Source organism: Capricornis sumatraensis, chromosome 10, assembly GCF_032405125.1.
Source record: "Capricornis sumatraensis isolate serow.1 chromosome 10, serow.2, whole genome shotgun sequence".
In the NCBI taxonomy this organism is placed as follows: Eukaryota; Metazoa; Chordata; class Mammalia; order Artiodactyla; family Bovidae; genus Capricornis; species Capricornis sumatraensis.
The window spans coordinates 37,801,647-37,827,070 of record NC_091078.1 but is presented as its reverse complement, the minus strand read 5'-3'; the positions used below and the strand labels follow the sequence as shown (position 1 = coordinate 37,827,070).

Below are 25,424 nucleotides of genomic sequence, written 5' to 3'. Positions count from 1 at the left end.
TATATTTCTGGTTTAAGTCTTGACAGCTTAGTGAGACTCAAAATGAATCTTTACTGAAAGGCAGAAAAATAGATGCGAAAGCTCAGGGGCTTCCCTGGTGGTCCAGTGGTTGAGAATCCACCTGCCAATGCCGGGGACACATAGATAGATAGATAGACCAGGGTTCGATCCCTGGTTCTGGCAGATCTCACACGCCTCGGAGCAACTAAGCTCATGCGCCACAACTACTGAGCTTGTGCTCTAGAGCCTGTGAGCTGCAACTGCTGAAGCCTGAGCGCCCTAGAACCTCTGCTCTGCAGCAAGACAAGCCGCTGCAGGGAGAACCCCCACGCCACCACCAGGGAGTAGCCCCCGCTCGCCGCAACCAGAGAAAGCCCACGCACAGCAGTGAAGACCCAGTGCAGCCAAAAATACATAAATAAATCTTTAGAAATTCTAAAACGCTCAGCAGCTGTTATTTTCTGAGGCCCGTTTATCAAGAGCCGGGTGCTGTGTCCCTCAGCTTCACAGTGGGATGCGCTTCATTAATGCAGTACACGGACTCTTCCTGAAGCGCTGGTCCTATCTCAGGGCTAACAGCTCTCTTTAGAGCCCATCTCCAGCTTGTCTCCTACCAGCTCAGGAGAGGCATCCTCTGCTACAACAGATGGTCCTGTGATGTCTTCCTGCTACAGGAAACCACGTGTCCAATCTCACTGGGTTAAGTGGACCACAAGCCAAGGTTCCCAGAGCAGCTCTTCTGGGCACAGATTATTTGAATGAACTCCTAGAACAGGCAGAGTGGTTTCTGATATTGAGAGGCTGTTTCAGACTGGGAGGAAATGCTCACCAATTCTGGGGGCCTGTCCTTCCTAAGCGACCAGAGACTCCAGCTGGTACTTTAGTCTCCACATATAAGTGGAAGCTGTGGGATCTTGCCCACCCAGGAATTGAACCCAGGTCTCCTGCATTCCAGGAAGAGTATTTACCATCTGAGGTGTCAGGGGAACCCATCATTCAGTGTGTTAGAACCCAATTTTGATGCTGGTGGTAGCTGGTAGAAATCAACCTTGTGGCCTGAAATATTCCTGTACTTCTTCGTTCATATCCTCAATGTGATACCAGACGGACTTAGGGCTTTTCATGAAATGCACATGAGGTGAGGGTCTATCCTCCTGCTCTTGCCTGGCAGGGCAGGGATGATGGCTCCTCTGGGAGATGTCTGTTATTTGGGGAGAGCTGGCAAAGAAATAAGTTGTTGTATTTTTGAATACCACCCTGTCTTTACTGCTTCTGTCTTCGCCTTTGGAGGGGACACAGAATTGCTTCACAGTGACCAGCAGTTTGGCCAGGAGCCCTGTGGACAGGGGGGCAGTCTCCCAGCACTTTACAGACACTCATGCTGTTGGATTATCCATGCGAAACCCTGTGAACCCTAAACAGTGAACAGATCCCTGTGGAGGAGGCTGTGAAATTCCTAGTTAGTGGGACACATATCCAATCTGTGCTTCTTAAATGTTCCCTCTCCAAGACGTGGTTAAGGCTGGTTCATTCCTAGGGGAAGATCTCTCAGAATTCTTTGTACACAATGAATGCCTTTCATTTCTCTCAGACCCTTTCCGAGAGTCCTCACCACTCATATCTTGGAAGACCTATCTTTTTCTGCCTCTAACTGTCTCAGGCATGTGTTTTAGGAACAGATCAATAGCAAGATGGATGATAGATTGGTAGGTAGATAGATGATATGTAGATAGATACAGATGCATGCAATTATAGACAGACTCAATTTCTGGACTTACAGCTAACAGAGCACTGTACTAGTTGCTCACAAAAACTACAGTGTAGAAAACCAAACTAATATTTCAATATTTTTGTTGTGCTATAACAGGTTAATCTTTTAAATTGTTTAAGCATATCTTTATAAATTGATTCTAAAGATACTTGGCTAAACCTGGATCTGCTGTGGAATGTGTAACATTAAAACACACTCCTGGGAAATGCAAACACATTTTAACCTACTTATGAGCCATGGTGGCTCATAGTAAAACCCATTTTACTTAAAACTTCCCCAAAGATGTCTTAAAATGTTCAAACTAAACTAAAGCCTAATTCATAAGTTTGGTTAGATGGTCTTTACTGCTTCTGTCAGCTTAAAGCTCTAAATGAAGGCAAATGCAAAAAAAAAACAAAAAAGTGGGGAGGTCGAGGGTGGGAAATAAACATTTACCCAATAGTTCGCGACTTGTAGTGGATGCTACTCTGACTCTTGCCTGGTAGAAAGGATTTATTTTCTTTCTTTTTAAAATATTTATTTATTTACTTCAGTTAAGTTGCTCAGTCGTGTTCGACTCTTTGTGACCCCATGAATCGCAGCACGCCAGGCCTCCCTGTCCATCACCAACTCCCGGAGTTCACTCAGACTCAAGTCCATCGAGTCAGTGATGCCATCCAGCCATCTCATCCTCTGTCGTCCCCTTCTCCTCCTGCCCCCAATCCCTCCCAGCATCAGGGTCTTTTCCAATGAGTCAACTCTTCGCATGAGGTGGCCAAAGTACTGGAGTTTCAGCTTCAGCATCAGTCCTTCCAAAGAAATCCCAGGGCTGATCTCCTTCAGAATGGACTGGTTGGATCTCCTTGCAGTCCAAGGGACTCTCAAGAGTCTTCTCCAACACCACAGTTCAAAAGCATCAATTCTTTGGCACTCAGCTTTCTTCACAGTCCAACTCTCACATCCATACATGACTACTGGAAAAACCACAGCCTTGACTAGACGGACCTTAGTCGGCAAAGTAATGTCTCTGCTTTTGAATATGCTATCTAGGTTGGTCATAACTTTTCTTCCAAGGAGTAAGCGTCCTTTAATTTCATGGCTGCAGTCACCATCTGCAGTGATTTTAGAGCCCCCACAAATAAAGTCTGTCACTGTTTTCCACTGTTTCCCCACCTATTTGCCATGAAGTGATGGGACTGGATGCCATGACTTAGTTTTCTGAATGTTGAGCTTTAAGCCAACTTTTTCACTCTCCTCTTTCACTTTCATCACAAGGCTCTTTAGTTCTTCTTTACTTTCTGCCATAAGGGTGGTGTTAGCTGCATATCTGAGCTTACTGATATTTCTCCCGGCAATCTTGATTCCAGCCTGTGCTTCATCCAGCCCGGCATTTCACATGATGTACTCTGCATAGAAGTTAAATAAGCAGGGTGACAATATACAGCCTTGACACACTCTTTTTCCTATTTGGAACCAGTCTGTTGTTCCATGTCCAGTTCTAACTGTTGCTTCCTGACCTGCATACAGGTTTCTCAAGAGGCAGGTCAGGTGGTCTGGTATTCCCATCTCTTTCAGAATTTTCCACAGTTTATTGTGATCCACACAGTCAAAGGCTTTAGCGTAGTCAATAAAGCAGAAGTAGATGTTTTTCTGGAACTCTCTTGCTTTTTCAATCAATGATCCAGCAGATGTTGGCAATTTCATCTGTGGTTCCTCTCCCCTTTCTAAATCCAGCTTGAATGTCTGGAATTTCACAGTTCACGTACTGTTGAAGCCTGACTTGGAGAATTTTGAGCATTACTTTGCTAGCTTGTGAGATGAGTGCAATTGTATGGCAGTTTGAGCATTCTTTGGCATTGCCTTTCTTTGGTACTGGAATGAAAACTGACTTTTCCAGTCCTGTGGCCACTGATGAGTTTTCCAAATTTGCTGGCATGTTGAATGCAGCACTTTCACAGCATCATCTTTTAGGATTTGAAAATTAGAGCTACCAAGGGAACATTTCATGCAAAGATGAGCACAATAAAGGACAGAAATGGTATAGACCTAACAGAAGCAGAAGATATTAAGAAGAGGTGGCAAGAATACACAGAAGAACTATACAAAACAGATCTTCACGACCCAGATAATCACAGTGGTATGATCACCCACCTAGAGCCAGACACCATGGAATGCAAAGTCAAGTGGGCCTTAGGAAGCATCACTACAAACAAAGCTAGTAGAAGTGATGAAATTCCAGCTGAGCTATTTCAAATCCTAAAAGAGAATGCTGTGAAAGTGCTGCACTCAATATGCCAGCAAATTTGGAAAACTCGGCAGTGGGCTACTGTCCATGAGGGACTAACACACACACACGGGATCTTAGTTTCCCAACCAGCGATTGAACCATATTCTTTGCACTGTAAGGCAGAGTCTTAAGCACTGAACCACCAGGGAAGTCCCTAAAAGGTTTTATTTTCTAATCTCAGAATTTTAAAGTTGAAAAGCATTCAAGTTTATGAAGTCCAACTCCCCTCCTAATGCTGGAGTGAATATCTTTTACAACCAGTTTTTATCTGCTCATTGATAGTCTGAATCAAGATGCCGAGTGGCACAAGGCGCTATGAATAAGCTGTGCATCTTAGCTATTCTGCCACTGATCTTTCAACAAAGTCCTTCAATATGTGCTGAAGTCTAAAGAACCACCCCTTGGATGTGAAATGAGCATCCAAAGACAACTCCCTCCACCCCAGAGGTTGTAACCTAATTCTCTCCATGGCACCTGCTTTCTTTATGATACAGACATGTGCTAATCATGGGAGTTGGTAGAGAATTTTAAGCTAACACTTGGGTCATCATTAAACTTGCAAGCATTCTATTATGAATTTTTCAGGAAATTTTTCTAAAATGTATATAAAACTGTAAGAAGGAAGGTATTTGTCACCTTTTTATTATAATAGGGGAAAATGGATGTAATATAGTGTCTAATAGTGGGGGGATACTCACTTCCCTGGTGGCTCAGACAGTAAAACGTCCGCCTGCAGTGCAGGAGACCTGGGTTCAATCCCTGGGTCAGGAAAATCCCCTGGAGAAGGAAATGGCAACCCACTCCAATACTCTTGCCTGGAAAATTCCATGGATGGAGGAGCCTGGTGGGCTATAGTCCATGGGGTCACAGAAAGTCGGACACTACTGAGAGACTTCACTTCACTTCAATGGGGGAATAGCTGAAACTCTCACAATATAATTCATCAGCCTTAAATCTATGCAGAATATAGCAAAATATCCACGCAGGTATCCATGCAGAATACCAGTGACCCAGAGCTACATAGTTGAAACAAAAAATAATTCAGTAAGTAGAAAACCACGTAACATCAAGGGAACATTCTTAGGAGATGTCATCAGTTTAAAAGCCCGATATGGGCTGGCGTTGGAGAAGGAAATGGCAACCCACTCCAGTGTTCTTGCTTGGAGAATCCCAGGGTTAGCAGAGCCTGGTGGGCTGTCATCTGTGGGGTTGCACAGAGTCGGACACGACTGAAGTGACTTAGCATGGGCTGGCGTGACACAGTAATCACACCCATGTAGACACATTTGTCAGGGGAGGACCCGAAGGATTATCTCAGTCTATTGGAAATTTATCCTGTATCTCTGTGCCTCTGCCTTCCCCAAACCCCCCATTACTGCACTATCGATTCACCAGTTTGATTTTTCAGAAACTATTTTCTGATTTTCTTTTTCCTTTTACTGTCTTCCTAGCCAGAACCCACACATTTAACTGTCTTTTGTGTATCCAAATGTACTTAAATGACATTTTCTCTCTCTCTCTCTCTCTCTTTTTTTTTTTTTTGCCATGCTGTGTGGCATGTGGGATTTTAGTTCCCCAACCAGGGATCGAACCCATGAACCATGTGGTGGAAGCGTAGAGTCTTAACCACTGAATCACCAGGGAGGTCCCATTAAATGACAATTTATATTAACAGGCCTTAAGACCTATGAAAGGAAGGAGATGAAAGCGTATAGCTGTGGTTACAGTTCTAATTTTGCCATGCCTATATTTCCAATCATGATTTTTATTTTCAGTAAGTATAGTTGGTATTTGCAGCAGAAAGGAAGCCCAAATTAATCATTTCATTTAATTATAATTTTTATTTCATACATTAGGCAATCTCTCTTTTTTAATCTATTGACCTGCTGCTGCTGCTGCTGCTGCTAAGTCCCTTCAGTCGTGTCTGACTCTGTGGGACCCCATAGATGGTAGCCCACCAGGCTCCTCCGTCCCTGGGACTCTCCAGGCAAGAACACTGGAGTGGGTTGCCATTTCCTTCTCCAGTGCATGAAAATGAAAAGTGAAAGTGAAGTCGCTCAGTCGTGCCAACTCTTAGCAACCCCATGGACTGCAGCCTACCAGGCTCCTCTGTCCATGGGATTTTCCAGGCAAGAGTACTGGAGTGGGTTGCATTTCCTCCTCCAATCTATTGACCTACTCAAATCTATATATTTTTGATCTTCTACTATGTGTGTATGTGTGTTTCCCTGAAATTGGATAACATTTTATCACCATCAATATATAGTAACATGAATGCAAGCTTATTTAATACAGACTGTGGACAGGGATGAAGTGAAGTGAACTGAAAGTCACTCAGTTGTGTCCGACTCTTAAATTGCAAGTGAATTCTTTACTAGCTGAACCACAAGGAGGGCGGGGGTGAACAGTGGTGGTTGGGATCAAAAACATTGTCTGGTGGAATTATTCCAATGACTCTGATAAGAAAGAACCTAGTACAGAGATCTGAGCCACAAGTACAAAAGCACACCAGAGCCTCTCAATATAGACAGATCCAAGAAGAAAATTGGTAGTCTTCTTCCTAGCGTTCAACACTGGATTTACTCCTAGGGATCTAAGCTATGTCCTGAGCTCCCTGCCCTGGCACTGAGTTGCATCCCCCTGGCACCACACTACACTCAGTGTGGGGGATCTCTGTCTGGTATCAGCTGAGGGTGTCCTGCGTGTCCTCCCAGACATAACACATCACCATGTTTTTAATGGAAAATAGTAAAATGACAGAATTAAAACTGAATGGAGCATTAATTACACTAAATGTAAATAAATTAAAGTCTTGATTAAAAGATTCGTGGAAGGATAAACTGGCAGAGCTAATTTTGAAAGCCATTATTCGTATGTGCATGTATCTATGTGTATGTATGTTAAGTCGCCTCAGTCTTGTCTGACTCTTCGCAGCCCTGTGGACTGTAGCCTGCCTGGCTTCTTCGTCCATGGGATTCTCCAGGCAAGAACACTGAACTGGGTTGCCATGCCCTCCTCCAGGGAATCTTCCCAACCAAGGGATCGAACCACATCTCTTATGTCTCCTCCACTGAGAAGTGGATTCTTTACCTCTAGCACCATCTGGGAGGAGTGTATCTATCTACAGTAAACAGATATCCTCGGAAACTTCATTTCCACTCTGTGATATATATCCAACATAGATGCATACAGATGTACACCAAATATATGTTAAGCGTTCATAGCAACACTGCTCATAATCCACACCACTCAATGTCTTTCAACTACAGGATGAATAAATAGTGGTACATTCATAAAGTTAGATGCTGCATAGGAAGTGAATTACTGGTACTTACAACAATATGGATACGATCTCTCAGACATAATACTGAGTAAAAGAAACCAGACACTAAAGAGTACATAATGTATGGTTCCAACTTTATCAAGATGAAAAAAATAAATATGGAGATAGAACTCTCTATACTGACTGTATAATACTTAAGGGGGTAGATAATGACCAGGAGAGGGCTCAGGGGAAGTTTTTGGGGTATGAGCATATATTCTGTATCTTGGTAGAGATATGTGTTTTACTTTATAAAAATTAAACTGTGTGTTTTTGTGCACTTAAATATATGTTATATATTTTTAAAGATTTTTCTAAAAAAAAAAGTAAAACATTTTATTTACAATATTGTCAAAAAGAATAAAGTATTTAGGAGTAAACATAACTAAGGAGGTGAAAGACTTACATGTAGAAAACTACAAAATATACCAGAAAAAAATTAAAGAAGACACAAACAAATGGAAAGACATCCAGTGTTCATGGATGGAAGACTTAATGTTGATAAGATATCACTGATGCCCAAAGCTATCTACAAATTTAATGCAATCCCTATCAAAATCCCAACAGCATGTTTTCTCAGAAATAAGAAAATCTACTCTAAAATTTATACAGAATCTCAAGGGATACAAAATAGCCAAAATAATCTTGAAAAACGAGAACCAGGTTGGAGGTCTCACACTTCCTGATTACAAAACTTATAAAGCATAGTCATTAAAATTGGCCTGAAATGTGGTACTGGCATGAAGATAGACATATACACCAACAGAATAGAATAGGGAACCCAGAAATAAACCCTCACATATGTGGTCAACAATGTTTGCACAGGTGCCAAGACCATCCAATGGGAAAAGGACAGTCTTTTCTACAAATACTGCTAGGAAAGCTGACTATTGACATGCAAAAGAAAGAAGGTAGATCCTAACTTTTTACACTATACAAAAATTAATTCAGAATGAATCAAATTTCCAGGAGGTAGCACTATAAAACCCTTCGAAGAAAGCACAAGGGCCTTTTTTGGCATTATATTTGAAAATGATTTCTTGGGTATGACACTGAAAATACAGGCAACAAGAGTAAAAATCAGATGCCGTCGAAATTTAACATTCTTTTCCATCAAAGGGCACAATCAACAGAATGAAAAGGCAATCTATGTAATGGAAAAAATTGCAAATCATTTATCTGATAAGGGGTTAATATCCAGAATATATGAACTCCTACAACTAAACAACAAAAATAAACAATGAAAAAATGGGTAAAGGGCTTGAATAGACATTCTCCAAAGAATAGCAAACAAGCTTATGAACAGACGCTCAACAGCACTAATTATGATGGAAATGCAAATCAAAAGCACAATGAGGTATCACCTTATATCCAACCAGTGTTGACAAGGATGTGAAAAAAATGGAGCCCTTGTGCACTTTGGGTGGAAGGTAAAATGATGTGACCACTAGGCAAAACAGTGTCATAATTCCTCAAAAAAAAAAAAAGAAAAGTAGAATTATAGTATCCAATAATTCTACTTCTGAGTTGTTGTTTTTGTTCAGTCGCTAAGTTGTGTCTGACTTTTTGTGATCCCATGGACTGCAGCACACCAGGCTTCCCTATCTTTCACTATGTCCTGGAGTTTGCTCAAATTCATGTCCATTGATTTAGTGACATTATACAACCATCTCATCCTCTGCCGCCCCCTTCTCCTTTTGCCTTCGATCTTTCCCAGCATCAGGGTCTTTCCCAATGAGTTGGCTCTTTGCATCATGTGGGCAAAATATTGGAACTTGAGCCTGAACTTCAGCATCAGTCCTTCCAGTGAGTATTCAGGGTGGATTTCCTTTAGGATTGACTGGTTTGATCTCCTTGCTGTCCAGGGGACTCTCAAGAGTCTTCTCCAGCACCACAGTCCAAAAGCATCAATTCTTTGGTACGCAGATTTCTTTACAGTCCAACTTCTGGGTTATATACCGCTTTGGGGTATATGTAAAAAAGCATTGAAGTCAGGGTCTCAAAGAGGTATTTGTATATCGATGTCCATAGCAGCGTTATTCACAATAGCCAAGAAGTGGAAGCAACCGAAGTGTCCATCAATAGATGAGTGGATAAACAGCATGTGATATATATACACACAAAGGAATATTATTCAGCCTTAAATGGAAGGAAATTTTGACACATGCCACAAACATGGATCAACCTTGAGGACATTACGCTGAATGAAATAAGCCGGTTACAGAAGGACCAATACTGTATGACCCCCCTTACTTGACGTACCTATTAATACAATAGGCAGTTTACAGAGACAGAAAGTAGAACGGCAGTTGCCAGCAGCTGTAGGAGACGGAACGAGTAGTGGTCATTTAGAGTACAACGTTTCAGTTTTGGAAGATAAAAAGGGTTCTAGAGATCGGTTAGCTAATAACGTGAATGCTTTTAATGCCACTGAACTAAATAATTAAACATGGTTAAGATGGGGAACTTCCCTGATGGTCCGTGGCTAAGATTTCACACTCCCAATGCAGGGGACTCGGGGTCAGTCCCTGTTCAGGGAACTCGATCCCACATGCTGCAACTAGGACCTGCTGCAGCCAAATAAATAATTTTTTAAAGAATCTAGTGCATAGATGTGATCAAAATTCAATGAGGGGGGAAAATTCATATGGGGAAAAAAAGAGAGAAAATGGTAAAGATGGTACCTTTTGTTATCTGGATTTTACCATGATTTTTAATTTTTTTAAAAGAAATAAAGCAAACAGAGGAGGGAGAGAGAGAGAGACAGACAGCATGAACCTTGGGATCCAAACTTAGCTGCACCTGAGAATAATTTGGAAATTTTTAAAAATACAGCACAGTCTCATTTTAATGCAAATTTGCAGTAACAAAATACAGGTATGACTAATGTTTCATTTATGCATAAAATTTCAAATAATGTGACTCCCTTGAGATTTTAAGTTAAACAAGAATCACAGTTTCAACTCGGAGGGAACTATAAATGCCAGGTGGCAGTGTTAACATGAGTTGCAAACAGAAACACAGTGCTACTATGGGAAATACATCAAGAAATATACGTTTTGCATTATGGAATGCTGTCAGAAATGTCACTCTCATTAAACTGCACCATTCTCGACTGAAACCTAGGCCCCTCGAGGAACAGTATGATTGGATATGTTTAGAGACTAATCCAGTTCAGTTCAGTTCAGTCTCTCAGTCGTGTCCAACTCTTTGCAACCCCATGAATCGCAGCACGCCAGGCCTCCCTGTCCCATCACCATCTCCCGGAGTTCACTCAGACTCACATCCATCGAGTCCGTGATTCCATCCAGCCATCTCATCCTCTGTCGTCCCTTTCTCCTCCTGCCCCCAATCCCTCCCAGCATCAGAGTCTTTTCCAATGAGTCAACTCTTCACATGAGGTGGCCAGAGTACTGGAGTTTCAGCTTTAGCATCATTCCTTCCAAAGAAATCCCAGGGCTGATCTCCTTCAGAATGGACTGGTTGGATCTCCTTGCAGTCCAAGGGACTCTGAAGAGTCTTCTCCAACACCACAGTTCAAGAGCATCAACTCTTTGGTGCTCAGCTTTCTTCACAGTCCAACTCTCACATCCATACATGACCACAGGAAACACCATAGCCTTGACTAGACGGACCTTAGATGAATCCAAGCAATTTGTATTTTTAAAAGCTCCCTGAGATTTCTAAGACTGATGGTGTGTGCATCAGTGCTTGAAAACCAGTGGAGTGGGTTGCCGTTTCCTTCTCCAGGGAATCTTCCCGACCCAGGGATCGAACCCAGGTCACCCACATTGTAGACAGACGCTTTACCGTCTGAGCTACCAGGGAAGTCCCCAGAAAGGAATAAACACATTCATTCTGTTAGAAAAAAAAATTATTTACACATATTATGGGCTAAGTTCTAGGGATATAAAATGAAGCAGAAATATAATGACCACATGGATCTCACATTCTAGTGAAGAAGTCAGGTGATTAAATAAGCAGTTACAATAAAGGATCCTACACCTATGATGAGGCTTCCAGGTCATTGGAAGCATACGTGAGGCACTTCATTAAAGAGGATGTATGAGCTGATACCCAGTGGTTGGAAAGAAACCACCTAAAGAAGGAGGAAGAGTATTTTGAGGGAATAGAGAATCCAATGAGACCCAGAGCAGAATAAAGAGCACTGAAGCCAAGTGACCGAAATGTGTTCAAAGTGGCTTAAATTCCAAGTAGCGAAGGAGAAGTGATGGGTAAAGCTATGGGATGGGCAGAGGCCAGTTCAGGATGGACCTGGTAAGCCTGTGGGGAGCTTGGCCCTCATCCTAAATGAAAGTGAGAGAAAAGAAGGATCTCTCTCTGATTGTAGCATGGAGTATGGAATGGGTTGAATTGGAGGAGAGGCAACTGTGAAAGGAAGCTCCCAGCAGCCGTGGTCCAGTTGAGAAGGAACAGAGGCAGGTGTGGTCACAACGATAAGAAACTTAGGAGAAATAAACCTTGGTGAGGAATTAGATGTGAAAGGGGAGAAGGAGATGTTAAGAGCGACTCCCAAGTGTCTAGCAACTGTGGTACCTGTTGGCCTTCCCTGGTGGCTCAGAGGATAAAGCGTCTGCCTGCAATGCAGGAGACCCGGGTTCGATCCCTGGGTTGGGAAGATCCCCTGGAGAAGGAAATGGCAACCCATTCCAGTATTCTTGCCTGGAGAATCCCATGGACAGAGAATCCCATGGACAGAGGAGCCTGGCAGGCTACAGTCCCCGGGATGGCAAAGAGTCAGACATGACTGAGTGACTTCACTTTCTTTCATTTTCACTTTCTTTATGGTGATTATACAGTGGAAGTGACAAACAGATTCAAGGGATTAGATCTGATAAGAGTACCTGAAGAACTATGGACAGAGGTTCGTGACATTGTACAGGAGGCAGTAATCAAGACCATCCCCCGAAAAAGAAAAGGCAAAAAGGCAAAATGGTTGTCTGAGAAGGCCTTACAAATAGCTGAGAAAAGAAGAGAAGTGAAAGACACAGGAGAAAAGAAAAGATAAGCCCATTTGAATGCAAAGTTCCAAAGAATAACAAGGAGAGATAACAAAGCCTTCCTCAGCAATCAATGCAAATAAATAAATGAAAACAATACAATGGAAAAGTCTAGTGATCTCTTCAAGAAACTTAGAGATACCAAGGGACCATTTCATGCAAAGATGAGCACAATAAAGGACAGAAATGGTATGGACCTGACAGAAGCAGAAGATATTAAGAAGTGGGGGCAAGAATACACAGAAAAACTGTACAAAAAAAATCTTTATGACCTAGATAACCATGATGGAGTAGTCACTTACCTAGAGCCAGACATCCTGGAATGGGAAGTCAAGTGGGCCTTAGGAAGCATCACTATGAACAAACCTAGTGGAGGTGATGGAATTCCAGTTGAGCTATTTGAAATCCTGAAAGATGCTGCTGTGAAAGTGCTGCACTCAATATGCCAGCAAATTTGGAAAACTCAGCAGTGGCCACAGGACTGGAAAAGGTCAGTTTTCATTCCAATCCCAAAGAAAGGCAATGCCAAAGAATGTTAAAACTACCGTACAATTACACTCATCTCACAAGCTAGCAAAGTAATGCTCAAAATTTTCCAAGCTAGGCTTTAACAGTATGTGAACAGAGAACTTCCAGATGTTCAAGCTGGATTTAGAAAAGGCAGAGGAACAAGAGATCAAACATCTACTTTTGCTTTATTGACTACACCAAAGCTTTTGACTGTGTGGATCATAATAAACTGTGGAAAAATTTTAAAGATATGGGAATACCAGACCACCTGACCAGCCTCCTGAGAAATCTGTATGCAGGTCAAGAAGCAACGGTTAGAATTGAACATAGGACAACAGATGGGTTCCAAACCAAGAAAGGAGTACATCAAGGCTGTATATTGTCACCCTGCTTTTTTAACTTCTATGCAGAGTACATCATGTGAAATGCTGGACTGGATGAAGCAAAAGCTGGAATCAAGATTGCCAGGAGAAATATCAATAACCTCAGATATGCAGATGATGCCACCCTTATGGCAGAAAGTGAAAAAGAACTAAAGAGCCTCGTGATGAAAGTGAAAGAGGAGAGTGAAAAAGTTGACTTAAAACTCAATATTCAGAAAACTAAGATCATGGCATCCGGTCCCATCACTTCATGGCAAATAGGTGGGGAAACAGTGGAAACAGTGTCAGACTTTATTTTTGGGGACTCCAAAATCACTGCAGATGGTGACTTCAGCCAGGAAATTAAAAGACGCTTACTCCTTGGGAGAAAAGCTCTGACCAACCTAGACAGCACATTAAAAAGCAGAGACATTACTTTACCAACAGTGATCTGTCTAGTCAAAGCTATGGTTTTTCCAGTAGTCATGTATGGATGTGAGAGTTGGACTATAAAGAAAACAGAGCACTGAAGAATTGATGCTTTTGAACTGTGGTGTTAAAGAAGACTCTTGAGAGTCCCTTAGACTTCAAGAAGATCCAAGCAGTCTATCCTAAAGGAAATCAGTCCTGAATATTCATTGGAAGGACTGATGCTGAAGCTGAAACTCCGATACTTGGGCCACCTGATGCGAAGCACCGACTCATTTGAAAAGACCCTGATTTGGGGAAAGATTGAAGGGGGAAGAAGAAGGGGATAACAAGGATGAGATGGTTGGATGGCATTACCGGTGTGATGGACATGAGTTTGAGCAAGCTCCGGGAGTTGGTGATGGACAGGGAGGCCTGGCATGCTGCAGTCCTTGGGGTTGCAAAGAGTCGGACATGACTAAGCGACTGAACTGAACTGACTATGGTGATTGAGCATTGGGGGGAAAGATGGGCATTCATTAGGAAAGGCTGAATATTCAGTTTCTGGTGTCCAGAATGCAGATGGCACCAGATTGGAGAAGTTTCTTCACTAGACAGTGACTGGCTGGCCTTTGAAACCTTGATTGTAGATGAGATTGCCTCAGTCATTGTTTGCAGGGTAATAAGAGAGCGGACTAGAAGAGAACCCTGGAAGATACCAAGGATGCCTTGGGAGGGTGTGGATAGGTGGGAGGAAGCCCAGAGGAGTGTGCTGAGTTGGAAGTCAAAAAGGGTGTTTCAGGGAGGAACAGTCAGTGATGGTTTCCAAAAGTAAGATCAAGACCTGAAAGTGCCTATTGGATTTAACAACAGAAAGTCGCTGGTAACTAATCTAGGGGTTTGGGTGAGTGGTGGGAGCAGACATTGAATCAGGGTGAGCTGAGGGTGAGAGAGGTGGTCATGGGGGATGTGAGTGCCAGGACTCTTCTAAAAGCTTGGCTCGGAAAGAGGGCTGGAGAGAGGAAAAGGGGTTGATGAGATGCTTGCTCTTGCTTTGGGTCGGGGGGAGCATTTTGTTAATATTAAGCTTGGTGAACCTTAGACATGTTTAATGGTGATGGAAAGGATCCAGAAGAGAAAGGGGGTCTTTGGGAGTGTTCACTGAGGAGTGAGCCCAGGCTGCAGTTCAGTCAAACTTGAACTGGAGAGCATCACTTAATCTGAGTTACAGCATCTTTTTTTTTTTAAAGAAAAAAAAAAAAAACCACTTTATTTCTTTAAATATAAAGGGACAGAGAGGCCTGGTGTGCTGCAGTCCATGGGGTCGCAGAGTCGAGCATGACTTAGCGACGGAACAACAATAAAAATGTCATTGTGTCAGTTTAAGAGTTCCATGCCATCCCATCCTCATGTCATGTCTGTGCAGTGAGCTGGCTCCACCGCACACCCTGAGGCTGAGCTGGTCAGGCCCAGCTGGCCTTCACCTCCCCTGCTCCAGGCCCCAGCCCATGTCAGCAATGCCTGGCATAGCATCTCCTTCTGCTGGGGTGTGAGACAGGTAGGGAACTGGCCGGTGCAGAAAATGAAGACATCCCCCTTCTCGATGGGGTTCTCTGGCAACACCATCCCCTTACCCGACACCTTCTTGTAGTCCTTGGGGTGGACAGTGTTACTGGTGGGGATGTTGAGCAGAGAGTCATCTAGGGTCTTCACCTCCATGGAGTAGTGGGTCAGAGCCTTGCTCAAGGAGATGAACGTCACAAAGAAGAGGCTGCCATTCTCCCTGCGGAAGCAAGGGTGCGGTTTCTCCTTTATGATGAAGATGATGTCAGCTGAGATGATGTTGGGATTCTGGTCCCCTTCCTTCTCAAAGGTGATACGTGTGCCCTGCCTTCAACCAGGCTTTACGTCATCCGTGAGGATCTCGTCCCTGATGGTAAAGGAGTACCCATCCTCATTCAGCACTCTTTTAGGAGCTCTAAATTTTCTGAGTTCAGTCAAAGAATAGGGTAGGTTTTCTCTCTATCTATGGTTTTCAAACTGCACCCCTCAAAGCCGTCTCAGGGCACTCATTGTGACAGCTTCAGCCACAGCAACCTCTCGTGTGTTTTTAAACAGTTTTTAGTTTTTAGCAACTTAATACTGATACATGTACATATCTTGGAAAAGCAAAATAACAGTAAAAGAAGCATCATAAAAATAGCAACTCCTGCTCCACACCTGCTCACTCTCAGTCACTCCCAGTTCTTATGGATATTTATGACAGTTAGATGCACCAATTTCTGTTAGACCCCATCCCCTCTTCACCTGAGTCTGTTCTCTCGTAATGCTATCCCAGTTTTTGACTAATTATAAGTGGGCAAATTTAACTCATCAACTGTCTCCTTTTACCAGGAACTCCCGTTTCTCCTGCCAGCAGTATTTGCCTATTTTTGTTGCCTTTGCCTTGATTTCCATTAATGCTTGCTATTTTTTGAAAATGTTCCACTACCTCAAAAACCTGTCAGCGTGTTCCCTGTGCTGATTTAAAGAGGAGCCTCCCCTCCCAGGGCCTCTGTGGCTCCCTGGTCTGCCACCCCAGGACCAGTGCCCAGTCCTGCCTGTGTTGGAGCCTGTGCCCAGCTGCCCTGTCTTCCTCTTGCTTGGTTTACACCTGGTTTTAATGTAACCCATCCTCCTGTAGCTTGCGAGACTGTGTTTCAAGCACTGCCTAACTGAGGATATGTCTATTTCACTCTCATATTTGATGGATGGATGGTTGGCTGCTTTTAGAACTCTGACTTGAAAAATATTTTCCTTGAAAAATTGTTAAGGCCACTATTGCCTGGCTTCTGTTTTTATTATTGAGATGTCTGATGCTATTATGATTTTCTATCCTTTAGCCCCTGGGCTTCCCTGATGGCTCAGTTGGTAAAGAATCCTCCTTTAATGCAGGAGACCCCGGTTCAATTCCTGGGTTGAGAAGTTCCTCTAGAGAAGGGATAGGCTACCCACTCCAGTCTTCTTGGGCTTCCCTTGTGGCTCAGCTGGTAAAGAATTCACCTTCAATGTGGGAGACCTGGGTTCGATCCCTGGGTTGGGAAGATCTTCTGGAGAAGGGAACAGCTACCCACTCTAGTATTCTGGAATGCTGTATTAGTTTCAGGCATATGGGCTTCCCAGGAGGCACAGTGGTAAAGAATCCAGCTCCCAGTGCAGGAGACACAAGAGACTTTGGTTCTGTCCCTAGGTCTGGAAGATCCCCTGGAGAAGGAAATGGTAACCCACTCCAGTATTCTTGCCTAGAATATTCCAGGGACAGAGGAGCCTGGTGGGCTATAGTCCATGGGGTCTCAAAGAGTCAGACACGACTGAGCAACTAACCGCATCCTTTGGCCAGTTTTATTTTTCTAGGGAGCCTTAAGTCTTATCTTTATCCCTTTTTTGCCACGAGTATATGCCTTGTCATGGTTTTTCATTCATTTTGCTTGGTACTTGATCAGCCTTTTCATTATGAAGACTCACATCCTATAGTTCCAAAACACTTTCCTGAATTATTTATTTTGTAATTTCCTCCATTTCATTTTTTCCATTTTCTCTTTCTAATGTTCTTTTCAGTTCAATATTAGACCTTCTAGCTTGACCTTCTCATTTTATCTTTTTTTTCCCTTTGTTTTTCTCTCTCACTCTCTCCCCCTCCTTGAGATTAATCAACTTTATATTCTAACCCTTCTGTTACCTTTTAAAATGTGGCTACTCTATATTTAATTTGAAAAATTGCTGCCATTTTTATAACCATTTACTATTGTGTCGTGGATGCAGTTTCTTCTCTCCTCTCTCTAAGGATGTTACCGCCTCCCTAACCCGACCTGTATAAATCCTAAGTATCCTTCAGTTTTGTTGTTGTCGTTATTTAGTTGCTAAGTCATGTCCAGCTCTTTGCAACTCCCTGGACTATAGCCTTCCAGGCTCTTCTGTGCATGGGATTTCCCAGGAAAGAATACTGGAGTGGGAAATCCTTATCCAGGGGATCTTCCCGGCCCAGGGATCAAACCTACATCTCCTGCTTGGTAGGCAGATTCATGATCACTGAACCACCTGGAATGCCAACTATCCTTCAAGGTTCAACTCAAAACCTTATCTTTTATTAGACCTTCTCCAATCAGTCCAACTCTTGCCACTAGATAGGAATTTTATAGCATTATTATATTCCACACTACTTAATAGGTAATTTTATTTAAACTTGCATTACTTCCTTTTGAGGAATCAGTCTTATCTCCCCAATTTTACCATAATCTTTCAAAAAGAGGGACTATTTACTTGTTTTGCATCAGCTACAGTGCCTTGTCTAGAATTGTGACTATAACAAGTGATAAACAGGTGCTTATTGATTTGAACTAAATGATAAGCCATCCTTATCCCACCAGACCAACCTATCCCAGTGAGAGTTCTTTAAAGAGCACCAAGAACATAAGTATTTTTAAAATTATATAAGTGTAGAACTTACAGATTTTTATAGCTTTTCCTGTCTTTCACGGTGTTTCAGTTCAGTTCAGTCGCTCAGTCATGTCTGACTCTTTGCGACCCCATGGACTGTAGCATGCCAGGCCTCCCTGTCCATCACCAACTCCCGGAGTTCACACAAACTCATGTCCATTGAGTCAGTGATGCCATCCAGCCATCTCATCCTCTGTCGTCCCCTTCTCCTCCCACCTTCAGTCTTTCCCAGCATCAGGGTCTTTTCCAAAGAGTCAGCTCTTCGCATCAGATGGCCAAAATACTGGAGTTTTGGCTTTAACATCAGTCCTTCCAATGAATACCCAGGACTGATCTCCTTTAGAATGGACTGGTTGGATCTCCTTGCAGTCCAAGGGACTCTCAAGAGTCTTCTCCAACACCACAGTTCAAAAGCATCAATTCTTCTGCACTCAGCTTTCTTTATAGTCCAACTCTCACATCCATACATGACCACTGGAAAAACCATAGCTTTGACTAGACAGACCCTTGTTGACAAAGTAATGTCTCTGCTTTTTAATATGCTGTCTAGGTTGGTCATAACTTTCCTTCCAAGGAGTAAGCATCTTTTAATTTCATGGCTGCAGTCACCATCTGCAGTGATTTTGGAGCCCAAAAAAATGAAGTCAGCCACTGTTTCCCCATCTATTTCCCATGAAGTGATGGGACCAGATGCCATGATCTTAGTTTTCTGAGTGTTGTTTCAGCTACACCTAATTCAGCAGTGATATTTTAGTGAATTCCTTTTGTTAAGTGTTCCCTGAAGCTCTCAACAAAAATTTCATAGGAAAAGCACAACTTTCTTTTCTCAGTCATATTTCATTGATTTAGGAAATATTTAATTGAATTATGCACTTGAAATAACCAAGAACAATGGACACAAGCAGGGTTGGAAGCAAACACATTGAAATCTTTCCGAACATGATTCAGGGTGGTAGGACCTGAAGGGCTTGGGTGTTCTAGGGAGTAACTTGCCAGCTTCAGGCCTTTGTCCTGCCAGGAATGAATTTGTTAGACTGTCGTGTCAGCCAAGTGGAAGCAGTCAAGAGAGTGTCTACTATCCTCTATTCTTGGTGTACCAAGGAGAGGTCTTTGGCAGAAATGGATTTGTGCTCATCATCTGTCTTGGGTCCCTTTCCTATCAAGGGTGTATGTGGGTCATATACCCAAGCCAGCTGACATGGCTTAATACATAGTCTGAAAACAACTCAGGTTTACTGACTCAGGGACCAATCATCTTAGGCTCATTAGAACCAAAATCTACCCACCTGATCTGTAATCCCCCGACCATGAATCCTCAGAGGGCCAACAGAGCTCTGCTGGGCCTAGAAATCATGCCTTTTCCATCTCTGGGATGTAGTCGCACTCTGAGTGTGTGCTTAGTCATGTCTGACTCTTTGCAACTCCATTGACTGTAGCCCAGAAGTCTTCTCTGTCCTTGGGATATTCCTGGCAAGAATACTGGAGTGCGTTGCTCTTTCCTACTCCAGGGAATCTTCCCAACCCAGGGATCGAACCGGCATCTCTTGCACCTCCGGCACTAGCAGGCAGATTCTTTACCAATGCGCCATCTGGGCCTTCTCTTCTCCCTACTTCCGATCAGCAACCTGCACTGTTCATTACCCAGCCATACTTGTTCCCTATCTGCCACTTAGACAGCCATTGCACTTCAGATGAGCCAAACATCGATTCTCAGAGAGGAGATATCTGAGTTGTCTTTGTATGGCCCCTTGCCACAACATGAATGATTTTTTATAATAGTCGAGGGAAACTTGGAAATCCTCCTTGTGTTACATTCCCTTTGGAAAGCTAACCTCTAAGTTTAATTTCAAGGTGTGTGTGCTCAGTTGCGTCCAACTCTTTGCAACCCCATGGACTGTATCTCGCCAGGCTCCTCTGTCCATAGAATTTCCAGGCAAGAATATTGGGATGGGTTGCCATTTCCTATTCCAGGGGATCTTCCTGACCCAGGGATCGAACCAGCAGCTCTTGCATCTCCTGCGTTAGGAGGCAGATTCTTTACCAGTGTGGCACCTGGGAAGCCCACTGATATTAATGACATTAAATACTTGTCTTTCCTACTGATCATACTCTAGGGACTGATATCACTGTTTTGTGAGCCTTCATGATCACAAACATGAAGGAAGCTGCCCCTGGTCACCATCCCCGAAAAAAGGAGGTGGTTGTTCAATCACTCAGTCATGTCCAACTCTATGCACTCCCATGCCTACCTCACACCAGGCTTCCCTGTCCTTCACTGTCTCCTGGAGTTTGCTCATATTCATCTCCATTGAGTTGGTGATGCTATCTAACCCATCTCATCCTCTGCCGCCCTCTTCTCCTTTTGCCTTCAGTCTTTCTCACATCAGAGTCTTTTTCAATGACTCAACTCTTTGCATCAGGTAGCCAAAGTACTGGTGCTTCAGCTTCAGCATCAATCCTTCCAATGAATCTTCAGGGTTGATTTCCTTTAGAATTGACTGGTTTATCTCCTTGCAGTGCAAGGGACCCTCAAGAGTCTTCTCCAGCACCTCAGTTCAAAAGCATCAATTCTTCGGTGCTCAGCCTCCTTCATGGCCCAACACTCACATTGGTTCAAGACTACTGGAAAACCCATAGTTTTGATTATATAGATCTTTGTCAGCAGAGTGATGTCTTTGCTTTTTGTCATAGCTTTCCTTTCAGGAAACAAAGGTCTTTTAATTTCATGGCTGCAGTCACCGTCTGCAGTGATTTTGGAGCCCAAGAAAATAAAATCTGTCACTGATTCCACTTTTTCCCCTTTTATTTTTCACGAAGTGATGGGATTGGATGCCATGATCTTAGTTTTTTGAATGTTGAGTTTTAAGCCAGCTTTTTAACTCTCTTTCACTCTTATCAAGAGGCTCTTTAGTTCCTGTTCACTTTCTGCCATAAGGGTGGTGTCATCTGCCTATCTGAAGTGTTTGATATTTCTGCCAGCAATCTTGATTCCAACTTGTGCTTTATCCAGTCCAGCATTTTGCATAATGTACTCTGCATATAAGTTAAATAAATAGGGTGACAATATGGGAGAAATCTCAATAACCTCAGATATGCAGATGATACCACCCTTATGGCAGAAAGTAAAGAGGAACTAAAAAGCCTCTTGATGAAAGTGAAAGGGGAGAGTGAAAAAGTTGGCTTAAAGCTCAACATTCAGAAAACGAAGATCATAGCATCTGGTCCCATCACTTCATGGGAAATATATGGGGAAACAGTGGAAACAGTGTCAGACTTTATTTTGGGGGGCTCCAATATCACTGCAGATGGTGATTGCAGCCATGAAATTAAAAGACGCCTACTCCTTAGAAGGAAAGTTATGACCAACCTAGACAGCATATTAAAAAGCAGAGACATTACTTTGCCAACAAAAGTCCGTCTAGTCAAGGCTATGGTTTTTCCAGTGGTCAGGTATGGATGTGAGAGTTGGACTGTGAAGAAAGCTGAGTGCCAAAGAATTGATGCTTTTGAACTGTGGTGTTGGAGAAGACTCTTGAGAGTCCCTTGGACTGCAAGGAGATCCAACCAGTCCATCCTAAAGGAGATCAGTCCTGGGTGTTCATTGAAAGGACTGATGCTGAAGCTGAAACTCCAACACTTTGGCCACCTCATGTGAAGAGTTGACTTTGGAAAAGACACTGATGCTGGGAGGGATTAGGGGCAGGAGGAGAAGGGGACGACAGAGGATGAGATGGCTGGATGGCATCACCGACTCGATGGACACGAGTTTGTGTGAACTCCGGGAGTTGGTGATGGACAGGGAGGCCTGGCGTGCTGTGATTCATGGGGTCACAAAGAGTCGGACACAACTGAGTGACTAAACTGAACTGATACAGCCTTGACATACTCCTTTCCCAATTTGGAACCAGTCTGTTGTTCCACATCTGGTTCTAACTGTTGCTTCTTGACCTGCATACACATTTCTCAAGACACAGGTAAGGTAGTCTGGTATTCCCATCTCTTTAAAAATTTTCCACAGTTTATTATGATCCACACAGTCAAGGGCTTTAGCATAATGAATGAAGCAGATGTTTTCCTGAAATTCCCTTGCTTTCTCTGTAATCCAATGGATATTGGCAATTTGATCTCTGGTTTCTCTGCCTTTTCTAAACCCAGCTTGTACATCTGGAAGTTCTCTTTTCATATTCTGCTGAAGGCTAGCTTGAAGGATTTTGAGCATAACCTTACTAGCGTGTGAAATGAGCACAATTGTCCAGTAATTTCAACATTCTTTGTCACTGCCTTTCTTTGGAATTGGAATGAAAACTGACTTTTCCAGTCCTGTGGTCACTGCTAAGTTTTCCAAATTTGCTGGCATATTAAGTGCAGCACTTAAATGCATCATCTTTTACGATTTGAAATAGCTCAGCTGGAATTACCATCACCTCCACTGGCTTTGTCTGTAGTGATGTTTCCTAAGGCCCACTTGACTTTGAACTCCAGAATGTCTGGCTGGCTCTAGGTGAGTGACCACACCATCATAGTTCTCTGGGTTATTAAGATCTTTTTTGTATAGTTCTGTGTATTCCTGCCATCTCTTCTTAACCTCTTCTGCCTCTGTTAGGTCCTTACCATTTCTGCTCTGTATCGTACCCATTCTTGCATGGAATATTCCTTTGGTATCTCTAATTTTCTTGAAGAGATCTCTAGTCTTTCCCATTCTGTTGTTTTCTTCTATTTCTTTGCATTGTTCATTGAAGAAGGCCTTCTTATCTTTCCTTGCTCTTCTCTGGAAAGAAGGAAGACTCCTTTGCAAATAGGGGCTGGAGAAAAGTGCATGAAAAGTGCAACTGAACTATTGTATGAAAATTAAAGGGCAAACAGAAATATCAAGTCAGGTAGATGAAAGTTCCGTTCACAGAAAGCCAAAATGGAGTCAATTCAATTGAATCAGTGTCTTGGTAAATTTAGTGATTTGACTGTTTTGCCTGTTGCTGGTTTAGAAGCAGCATAGAGTTCAGCAAACAGCAATGAGTTTTCCGTTACTTCTATGGATGTAGTGAACAAAGGCAAGTTGCATTTTAGACTGATGGAAAGAACAATCAAATTAAATTTGCAATTGCAGCCAATCCCCTTTGACTCGTTTTCATTGTTCTCCTTGATTGTGGCATTTTCATGTTATTAATAGGTGGCTTGGGCTGTGGCTGTTATCCACCTTCATGTATTTGACTTGTTCCAGTTCCATCTTTTTTCCCCTGCTCACTTGCTGGTGTCTGGGCCACACTGGGCCCTGCTGTGAGCTTGGGCTGTGACGGCTATGGCAGCATGTCCTCTCACGTCCCTCTCCTCGGCCTGGCTCATCCAGCCCAGCAGAACGATGCTTTCCACTCCTGGGCAGGGCAGCGGGCAGCTGTCTGCAGAGCCAGCCACTTAGTCCTCTGTTCACACCCTCTGCCCCCCCGCCTCCTCCCCTCCATCCTCTTCTGCCTGAGCAAGGTTGGCTTTCTTTTTCTCAAGCAGTTTTTCAAACACCAGTGATCCTTCCCCTAGATTCTGGAAAGGTGATGTTGGAAAACATTTGTCTGCAGGTGTTTCCTCAGCTCCTTCTCTCTTAAGCCGCTGAGCTCTTGGATCTGCTCATCCTTCTTGTGATCACCTCTCAGATGACGTGGGGACAGGACCTTCCACATGTGAAATGACCAGCTGAAAAGGCCCTCATGGAGAAAATGTACAGTTAACACCACTGATAAAATAGTCAAAATGTATTAGATGTGCCAAGAAATGCCTGATCCCAGAGACAACTTCATTTGGAGGGAAATTTTAAAAAAATATGTTTTGGGGGTTCTCTTTGAGTGTCCAAGCCCCTGAGAAGAAAGGCCTAGAGACTTCCTGGTCTAGAGACTTCCTTCTTTTACTAACCAAGTAGCAGAATCCCTTAGGTGGTCACCGTGGAACTGGGGCTTCTTTAGATCAAATGGTCCCACCATGACCTTCTCCAAAACCAACCATTCCATACCCAACACAGACCAAAGGAATAATCCACAGTGGCCAATCCCTGTGCTGAGAGCCTCGTGCAGTGCTTTCTTCAGTGGACTAGATTGAAGGGCTTTGGTAGGAAGACGTTGCTAAAATATAATAAAAAACAAAAGGACTCCACCCCTTCCTGCATCTGCTAAAAACAAACAAAGAGAAAAAAACTGGGTAGAGGGGGATAAAAATGATCTGTCTCAACCCAAGAAGATAATAACACTGCCTCTCTTTCCTTGTTTTAGGGAGTGCTGTCGATTTTTTGGAGACAATGGCTTGACTTTGAAGGTGTTTTTTACCAAGGCAGCACCCTTTGGTGTTCTTTGGACTCTCACAAACTACCTGTACTTACATGCAATAAAGAAAATAAACACTACGGATGTCTCCGTATTGTTCTGCTGCAACAAAGCTTTTGTGTTCTTGCTCTCATGGATCGTTCTCAGGGACAGGTTCATGGGAGTGAGGGTAAGTTCCTTATTCTCTGTCTTCTTCCCTCACTCAGTCATGCCAGCCAAAACCTGCCCATCGGCTTGCTTAACTCCATGTGCTGGACCGTTCAGCCTAAGCTGCTAACCACTCTCCTTCTGATTTGCAGCAGAAAAGGAGCCCAGCCAAGGGCCAGGCTCTTGGGGTGCTTTGCAAACCTTCTTGCTTGCGAACCATTCTAGACAAGCGTTCATTAAAGCACCTTTCATTTCAAGCATTTCAACAAGCATTCCCTAAAGTGTGTGCCAGTTGGGGTCCCCCCTGAGGGAAGGGGTGATGTATTCAGCCTGCCTCTCACAGTCCCTGCAGCCCAGAGCCCTCAGCTAACACTGCCATAACACTGATATCTAAAACTAAATGTCCTCATCCACGTGGACATGCCCTCTTGGTGGGCCATTTATATGGACAGTGCATTCAATGCCTGAGTGGGCCAGACACTTAGAAAGTGAAAGTCGCTTAGCCATGTCCAGCTCTTTGTGACCCCATGGACTGTAGCCCCCCAGGCTCCTCTGTCCATGGGGATTCTCCAGGCAAGGATACTGGAATGGGTTGCCATGCCTTTCTCCAGGGGATCTTCCCAACCCAGGGATCGAACCCAGGTCTCCTGCATTGCAGGTGGATTCTTTACCAGCTGAGCCACCAGGGAAGCCCAGTTCAAATTCTGAACACACTTAAGATCCACTAAAGCTCAGTTCAAATTTTGGAGGGGCAGTTTCACTTGCTTCAACCCCAGAGGAAGGGAGAATGAAATGATACCCCCTGAATTACCTCTTGTTGTCACCTCTGAGACTGAGTA

General features: G+C 43.3%; 1 protein-coding gene across 2 annotated transcripts in view; it reads left to right on the top strand.

Annotated features, from left to right (window-relative positions):
• SLC35F3 (solute carrier family 35 member F3) overlaps window positions 1–25,424 on the top strand; it is a 425,569-nt gene that overhangs the window by 384,452 nt on the left and 15,693 nt on the right. For both annotated transcript variants that reach the window (XM_068982683.1, XM_068982684.1), the window contains one exon: window positions 24,388–24,607. In XM_068982683.1, coding sequence (XP_068838784.1) covers window positions 24,388–24,607 — 220 coding nt within the window. The remainder of the gene's footprint in view (window positions 1–24,387; window positions 24,608–25,424) is intronic.